The 8,186-nt window shown below is 33.0% G+C and overlaps 2 protein-coding genes across 2 annotated transcripts in view; both read left to right on the top strand.

The window, feature by feature from the left end:
* The window catches only part of LOC104771307, a 4,653-nt gene extending 4,221 nt beyond the window's left edge, over positions 1-432 (top strand). The window contains exon 2 of the mRNA XM_010495822.2: positions 15-432. Coding sequence (XP_010494124.1) covers positions 15-234 — 220 coding nt within the window. The 3' untranslated portion in view covers positions 235-432. The remainder of the gene's footprint in view (positions 1-14) is intronic.
* On the top strand, positions 5,561-8,159 carry LOC104771298 (deoxyribodipyrimidine photo-lyase-like). Its single transcript, XM_010495805.2, has 9 exons — positions 5,561-5,970; positions 6,167-6,507; positions 6,599-6,839; positions 6,952-7,109; positions 7,195-7,231; positions 7,326-7,384; positions 7,459-7,540; positions 7,651-7,722; positions 7,834-8,159. The coding sequence occupies exons 1-9, from the start codon at positions 5,662-5,664 to the stop codon at positions 8,017-8,019; spliced, it is 1,485 nt and encodes a 494-aa protein (XP_010494107.1). The 5' UTR covers positions 5,561-5,661; the 3' UTR covers positions 8,020-8,159.

Genomic DNA, 8,186 nt, shown 5'->3' with positions numbered 1-8,186 from the left:
GCGACTACTGGCGGGTTCAAATGCAATTCCTCTCTTTTGAAATGGGTAAACTCCAACGGGCGGTCACATGCAGCTATAGATCGAGCTCAGAAGCTGATCTTCATATCAGCTAACTCCAAATTCGAAAGGAGAGATTTCTCAAATGAAGAGGATAGGGATGCAGAGCTGCTAGCCATGGCTAACGGTGAGGATCATCTGCTAAACGATGTTCTTGTGGATACATCCTCAGTGTGACATTTTTATAAATTTGAATCTCTTTTTTGATCCATTTGATTTCAGCTTAGTTTTTATCTCAATAGAATTTGGCATTTCGTAGGATTGTTTAAATTCTTTTCTTCCATTTACTAGTATCTCATACTATATCATTAAATATTCAATTTGTTGTACTTGGTTTCTTTTAGAAGATGAGTTAATCTATATGTGATTTGAGTATTTGTATTCATAATTTTCTATATAACAAAGTCGTTCATTTCAGTTTCTTGTCATTATCATCTATATGTGTATCGGTTAGAGGTTAGAAAAAAAAAAAAAAACTCTAATTAATGACAGCTTTTGTTTCTTCTTCTCTTGGTACACAGTGTAATGATCCCTCTCACTTTTTGTCATCAAAAATTCATATTCTTAATCATGACTTCAAAACATATCTGTACTTTTTTTGAGAAAAATGACTTAAACTTTTGAAAGTTTAATGTTCTTTTCTTCATGATAACGTTTGTTGATGGCAAATGACAGACTAAAGATGCATACTTTTTTGTACCATCTAGAGTTTCTGAAGAAGAACAAACCAAGATTATCGGGTCTCAATTTCATATCAACCATGATTATAATTATCCATCTATATAATAGTATCTATCTATATTAAGTCTTTCATAAAAACAAAAATGTGGATCCCCACCATGAAAGCAAGTTCAATACAAGCTGTATACAAAAGCTGTAAAAAAAAAAGGTGAAATGGTAGATGTGGAAGGACAATTATAGATGAAGTCTTGTTAATCTATTTGTAGCAAGATGTGTGATTTACCCATGATTTCTACCGCTATGAATAGTTTAGAAAGGTTAGAAATTTTCCTCTTTATTGATTATGAGCCCATGGTATTGTACTTTGTGGGGTATTTTTTATTTTCTTATATAAAAGAAATAAAATAAAATCTGTAACCCATGATTTATATTCTTGTAAATCATAACTTTATCAATAGTACCACAAATTTTGAAATCTAGTGGCAAGATTTCATAAATGGACTGACCAGACAGCTAAAGTGAAATTACACAAATTAAGTAATAAGAGTGAAAGCAAAGAAAAAACAAACAATTATTTAGAAATAGTAAAGAGATATACAATAATTTAGATGCTATTTTTCCATTAAGTTACAGACAAATAGATAAGTCAAGTACCTCTTTTATTTTTTTACACTCTCACACATACATACAGACATATATGTACGACATTCTAAAGTACTGTTATATTAAACAAGTAATTTTCATAGTGAAGTTTACTAACTAATAGTAATATTTTAAAGTCGAATCTTTATAGTCTACTGATTAAAGGGAAAATAGGTTTTAAGTTAAATTATTTGACAAGGAATCATTTTCATTGAGGTGGTAATTTGTAACTATGGTGATTGAACAAGGGTGGAACCCCAAAAGTAGAAATCAATAATTATATTTATACCCCACAAATAGCAAAGTATTCTACTTTTCTAAAAAAATGAAAAAAAAAAAAAATACACTTTTGTTTTCCTCCTTGTAAAATTTTGAACTTTCTAGCTAGGCATTATATTCACCTCACCCACCTCCTCGAGTAGCTGATATAACAAAAACAAAACAAAAAAAAAATAATCAAAACTTAAATCAGGTAATTAATCAAAAAACCTTATTAGAATATATACATGGGCGTTCACTTTGTACGTTATCGTTTAAACAAAAACTGGAAGAGATAGAACGTAAGCTTTTTTTGTTGTCTATGATTAAATAAGATACCATCTGTATTCGTGAAAAAAGAGGTGCTATAGTACTGTAATTATGTACTAATATAATTATAACAAAAATAAAGTTATTGTAATTATTGGTTTGGTATTTTTCACCATTTTGGTGGTGAGGCAGAACTTCCTGTCGGCAATGCTGACTTCTCACCAAATCTCTCTCGAATTATATGGAATATGTGTGTATTTTGATTTTGATTTTTTTTTTTTTTGCGTTAAAAGGTTTAATAAAGCTTCAAGGAGGAAAGAAAATGAAGAATAATCTTATGTGATTTGAATCATGAGGACAACATCTTCTTCTTTTAATACGCGATAATCAGGTAGAACAAATTTCAAATGTTGTTTTAAGAAAACCAATTAAAGTTTATGTTTTCATCCCTTTAACAAAAGGAAAAATATGACAATCTACAAAATAATACGCTTGTTAGTTATTTACATATATATTAATTTGTATATCGTAGTGCATATATAATAATAATATTCAGTAAACAAATACCATAGTGCACATTCTTCTTATAGAAATATGGCATTAGGTATGATCTTTTTTAACGTATAGTATTACGTATTACATATGTTTTGCGTAAAAGATCTATAATAATCATTGCAATGGGTGTATCACCTTTTTCGTTTATAAATATTTCTATAGGATTTATATTGCATATATATGGACTAATGTAATTACATTACATGTATCCAGTTTGATGGTTAAATTTTTTAAAAGATGCATCAACACAATAACAAAAATAACTACGTGTAACCAAAAAAAAAAAAAATTGGCTGTATTTAGGGCAATTGATTGCGCTACTGAATAATCTCTACCACGTGGCAAGATCAGTGTCTTAGAGATTATTGCATTCGTGTGCGGTGGACGCTTGATTTCATAATCTACAGAGTCTCCATTTTTATTGTGACACGTGTCTTTATCTACGAGAGTACACGTTGTATGAGTAGCAGCAGATAAATATCTCCCATCAGTAAAGAAACAAACTACGTCGTTTAGTACTGACAAAGTTCTGAATGTTTTTATACTCGTGTCTACTGGCACGTGCGGTCAAACCGTCTCTGTATTTGACCACTGGATACATAGATCTCCGCAGTTTTATTTATGATGCAATAATTCTCCAGAACTGACGTCATTTAGTATTTTGAGAACATATAATAAGGATTTTAAGCTCTTAAAAAATGATTCACCGATCGATTTGAAAAATCCTTTATGGGTTATTAACTTATTATTATTGTCCAGAGTTAAGAGTAAGCTTTGGCCAGACGACATAACGAATGATAACAACCACATTGCGGACACTAAAACATCATTTTGATTTGTAATTATTAAAGCAAGCAATCTTTATAATAACATGATCAGTCTTTTTTTTTGTCCACAGATATTGCAAATTAAAAAAATCTTAGCGCTACTATCTCGCGATTAATGTTTTAATTGATTTGTACCTACAAAAAAATTCCATTCTCATGTATTATCGTTGTTATCTTTTTGCTTGTTTATTATTTTATGAAAATGAATACATATTATACTGGTAATGGTTTCATAAAAAATAATATACACTAAGGTGTTAAAAAAAAATTAATATACACTATTTATGATAAACACAATCATACTTACCAAAAAACAACAAAACCATAAATTTATATGTTGTAAAAATAAACTAAGTTTTGAACTTAAAAAAATTAATATAACCAATGGCTGAAAATATAAAGCTTAAAAGATTTTATACAAAAAAAAGGAAATTTTTTTATTTTTTATTTTTATCTGAAATTATGATTACATTTTTTTGTAATGGCTGTATTATGAATTATGATACATTGGCTAAACCATAGGGGGTTTTGTCATGGTAGATGGAAAGTAAATACAAATAAGTCAAACATATACAGTAGATGTAATCTAAATAATGTATTGTTTAATTCCTTGATTATCAGCTTTTGTCTCCCTATATAGTTGATAAATTGAAAATCAGGTATATAAGACAATGATTCTGTGCAGTGCTTAGGGGCTGTCATTAGGGTCTTATAATATAATTAACCCACCCAACCCCAAGTGTCTTTGTTCTAATTAAAATTTTGATTTAAAAGACTGGAATAGCCTCAGTTTCATGAGTCTAGAAATCCATCGATAAGGTCAATATAATCATTTACGTATTTCTAGTTTCTTTTATTACATTTTTTTTTTGGGACAAATTTATTACATTTAAATAATGAAAAATTGGTATAGATTAGCTGAGGTCAAATAAACTTTTAACTACTGAATCGAATCAGAAATTAAGATATGGTAGGTATGCTTATAGACTAATAGTACAGGTAAATCTAAGGAATGCAATTTTTGGAATCTGTTAAAAGAAAAATCACTAAGTCAGATCAAATAATGGTAATTGTGGGAATAACCAATCTTATGAGCACATTTGTTATTGTTTATATATCTGTTTACATACCAAATACATGTTGTTCACCCACTATCGACGAATCGTATTGATATATTATGTGTTAAATTAATGAAAATGAAATATTAATCATGAATTTTGTTCTTATGATATGGTATTCATAATAATGGATTTAATTATTAGGGACAGTTTGTGGAAAGAGCGATTATCATTCCTCATGATGTGATATAAAATGAAAAACTTAATACAGTAACAGTACGTATAAAAAAGCATAATGATAAAAACAGAAGGTATGTTTTCCAATTATGTATTGGAGATTTTACAATGAGTAAACCCTAGATAAGCACGATTGAGCATGTGAAGGAATAATTTGATCTAGGTTTCTTTTATATTTAAAGGAAATGATGAACCAAGACTATATAGGTCAATTAATCCATATATTCTTCTTTTCCTTTTTTTCATCATTAATCAGCACCATCATATAAATTTGATTCGTTTAAAAATAATTACTTACACGTTTATCTTCTTAGCAATTCAGAATATATAATTCCAAGAAATCAAATGATTTGTCAGGATGTTCTTGACCATAACGCACACACAAATTCATGGATTCAACTATCGAAGAACGTCATAAAGAACATATATACACACATTGTTTGACAAAAAAAAAAAACATATATACACACATTACAAATGGGGTAGAAATAAGACGATCATGTTAAAAACGGCGATTATTTTTAGTGATTTCATTGTAACTACACTTTTGATACACATATTAAATATAGTTTCTGTGTACTATCAAAGTGAATACTAGAATTGCATTATGCAACTTGCATAGAATAGAACTAATTAATCACTAGGGTCAGGTCTCTAAAAGACGAACTAAAGGGATGTCTCTAAGCATGCAGCCAAGGCCAAGAGTGGATTCAAGAAATTAACCACAATCGAATATTTGTGTTTACTCGCCTATTACTATGCTTCTGAATTATCATTATTTAGGTTTGAAAACATTAATTTTTGTTTTATGTAATACCGTTTTAATAACTGTTACGACTTACGAAGAATCTCGTGAATAGGCGAAGTAAGAGTAAGCAATCAGAAACTCGCACGTGTCAATTAGGTAGATCATCCACGTAGATCAAATTTAAACCACAAACCTAAACAGTGCATTGTTGTCTTCCCTCCATTTTTTTCGAAGGCGTCGCGCGCTTCGTCGCTTAAGCATCCTCCGCTGTCGCACAAACGGCGCACATTAGTGGAATTCCGAAAAGATCTGGTCTTTTCTTCTCCGTATGGCGTCGTCAATCTCGGTTCAAACGGGTCGGATCCGGGTCCTAAAGAAAGGCTCATGGCAACCGTCGGATCAAACTGTGGGTCCTGTCGTTTACTGGATGTTTAGGGATCAACGGTTGCGAGATAACTGGGCGTTGATCCACGCCGTTGATTTGGCAAACAGAACCAACGCGCCGGTGGCCGTCGTGTTCAATTTGTTCGATCAATTTCTGGGCGCAAAGGCGAGGCAATTAGGGTTTATGTTAAAGGGTTTGCGCCAGCTTCACCGTCAAATTGATTCTCTTCAAATTCCGTTTTTTCTATTACAGGTGAGTTCCGAGCTCGATCTCACATCAAACCCAATTTTAAAATTTAGGGTTTTTACGTTCTTGCTATATATGGAGATGAGATGGTAGATGAAGCGATTTAGACTTCGAATAATATAACCTTAGAATTTGGTAGCTGTAAAGTTTTGTTCTTTTTAAAAACCTTAAGTTGATTTTGATTGTGATGTAACCATTTCAGGGAGATGCAAAGGAGACAATCCCTAATTTCATAGCAGAATGTGGAGCTTCACATCTGGTTACTGATTTCTCTCCTTTACGAGAAATCAGGAGTTGTAAAGATGAGGTTATTAAGAGAACTAGTGATTCATTAGCGGTACATGAGGTTGATGCTCACAATGTAGTTCCAATGTGGGCTGCTTCCGGTAAATTGGAGTACAGTGCTAGAACAATACGGGGTAAGATCAACAAACTACTACCTGATTACCTCATTGAGTTTCCTACACTCGAACCGCCAACGAAGAAGTGGGCTGGGATGGTGAATAAGGTGGATTGGGATAGTCTCATCGACAAAGTTGTAAGGTTAGGTACTGTTTAATCTGTTTGATAACGCCCGCTTCTTTATGCTTCTTTGGGATTTGAGAGTTACATGGTGCTTATGATTTGTGGATAGGGAGGGTGCAGAAGTTCCTGAGATTGAATGGTGTGTGCCGGGTGAAGATGCCGGGATGGAAGTATTGATGGGAACTAAAGATGGGTTCTTGACGAAAAGGTTGAAGAATTATTCAACGGACAGGAATAATCCTGTGAAGCCGAAAGCACTCTCTGGTCTCTCTCCTTATCTACATTTCGGGCAGATATCAGCTCAGCGATGTGCCTTAGAGGCGCGTAAAGTCCGGACTACTTCCCCTCAGGTTCATAAGCCAATTATACTTTTGAATGTTTATACGTGGGCAGTTTTCTCTGTTTGTTGTTACCTCTTGTTCACACTATTAGTTTGGTAATTGCATTGTTTGTCCATCACAGGCGGTAGACACATTCTTGGAAGAAATGATTGTGCGAAGAGAACTCTCAGACAATTTTTGCTACTATCAACCTCATTATGATTCTTTGAAGGGAGCTTGGGAGTGGGCACAGAAGTCATTAATGGATCATGCTTCTGATAAGAGAGAACACATTTACTCGTACAGTCGTTTACTCCTAGTTTCTTTTGGAAATAAAATCTTCCGTATCTTCTATATTTAATCTTGAATGGTATTAAAATTGTAGGTTGGAGCAGTTAGAGAAGGGACAGACAGCAGATCCTGTAAGTCACTAATCTCTCGTCGCATAGTTTGTTTGTAGCTTTGATTTTCATTTGCATTTCATGCGTTATTTTTCTGGTTGTTGAATCTTGGCAGTTATGGAATGCTTCACAGTTAGAGATGGTTTATCAAGGGAAAATGCACGGTTTCATGAGGCAAGTAAAATCATGACTGTGCTATATACTGGCAACGACGGTAATAAGTGACATTTATCAACATTACGTTGCAGAATGTATTGGGCAAAGAAGATTCTGGAATGGACCAAGGGACCTGAAGAGGCTCTCTCCATATCCATCTATCTAAATAACAAGGTTTACTTCCATCATAATATCATCCTGACCCTTTTCTTTTTGTATCTACGGATGTACCACTGATTTCCTTTTTGGTGCTTAAAGTTTTTGATATGTTGTTGTTGATGTAGTATGAGATTGATGGTCGTGACCCGAGTGGATATGTTGGGTGTATGTGGTCTATATGCGGTGTTCATGATCAGGTTCTTTCGTTTTCTCCTCTTACTTGACAAGAAGTGATAGTTGAATAGATTGGAGAATATTGTGCGTGTGATTAGATCTGATTCATCGGTTTGTGCTTTGGCGGGTTTCAGGGGTGGAAAGAGAGGCCGGTTTTTGGGAAGATACGGTACATGAACTATGCGGGTTGCAAAAGGAAATTCAATGTGGACAGTTACATCTCTTATGTCAAGAGTCTGGTGTCAGTAACAAAAAAGAAGAGGAAAGCTGAAGAACAGCTCACCAGAGACTCTACTAATCCGAAGATATTTAGTGTTTAGTTCAACTTTGAATGCCTTGGTGTTGTTACTTGTTAGACTACATTTGTGTTGTATTGTAATGAATGATTCAACATAAGAAATCTTTAACTGAATGACTTACGAAAAAGAGATTTTGATAAAGCAAAGAAGGATTTGAGTGATTTACACAATCGAATGTAACAAGACAA

The sequence above is a fragment of the Camelina sativa genome, chromosome 3, assembly GCF_000633955.1.
Source record: "Camelina sativa cultivar DH55 chromosome 3, Cs, whole genome shotgun sequence".
NCBI classification, from domain to species: Eukaryota; Viridiplantae; Streptophyta; class Magnoliopsida; order Brassicales; family Brassicaceae; genus Camelina; species Camelina sativa.
Note: the sequence above shows the minus strand (reverse complement) of the source record. Positions and strands in the feature narration are given on the sequence as shown.

Excerpts from the sequence above, each read along its gene's own strand:
- LOC104771298 (XM_010495805.2), top strand. The coding sequence starts at position 5,662 with ATGGCGTCGTCAATCTCGGTTCAAACGGGTCGGATCCGGGTCCTAAAG. Across the intron at positions 5,971-6,166 it reads TTCCGTTTTTTCTATTACAG|GGAGATGCAAAGGAGACAAT; the intron begins GTGAGTTCCGAG and ends TAACCATTTCAG. Across the intron at positions 7,110-7,194 it reads AAGAGAGAACACATTTACTC|GTTGGAGCAGTTAGAGAAGG; the intron begins GTACAGTCGTTT and ends TTAAAATTGTAG.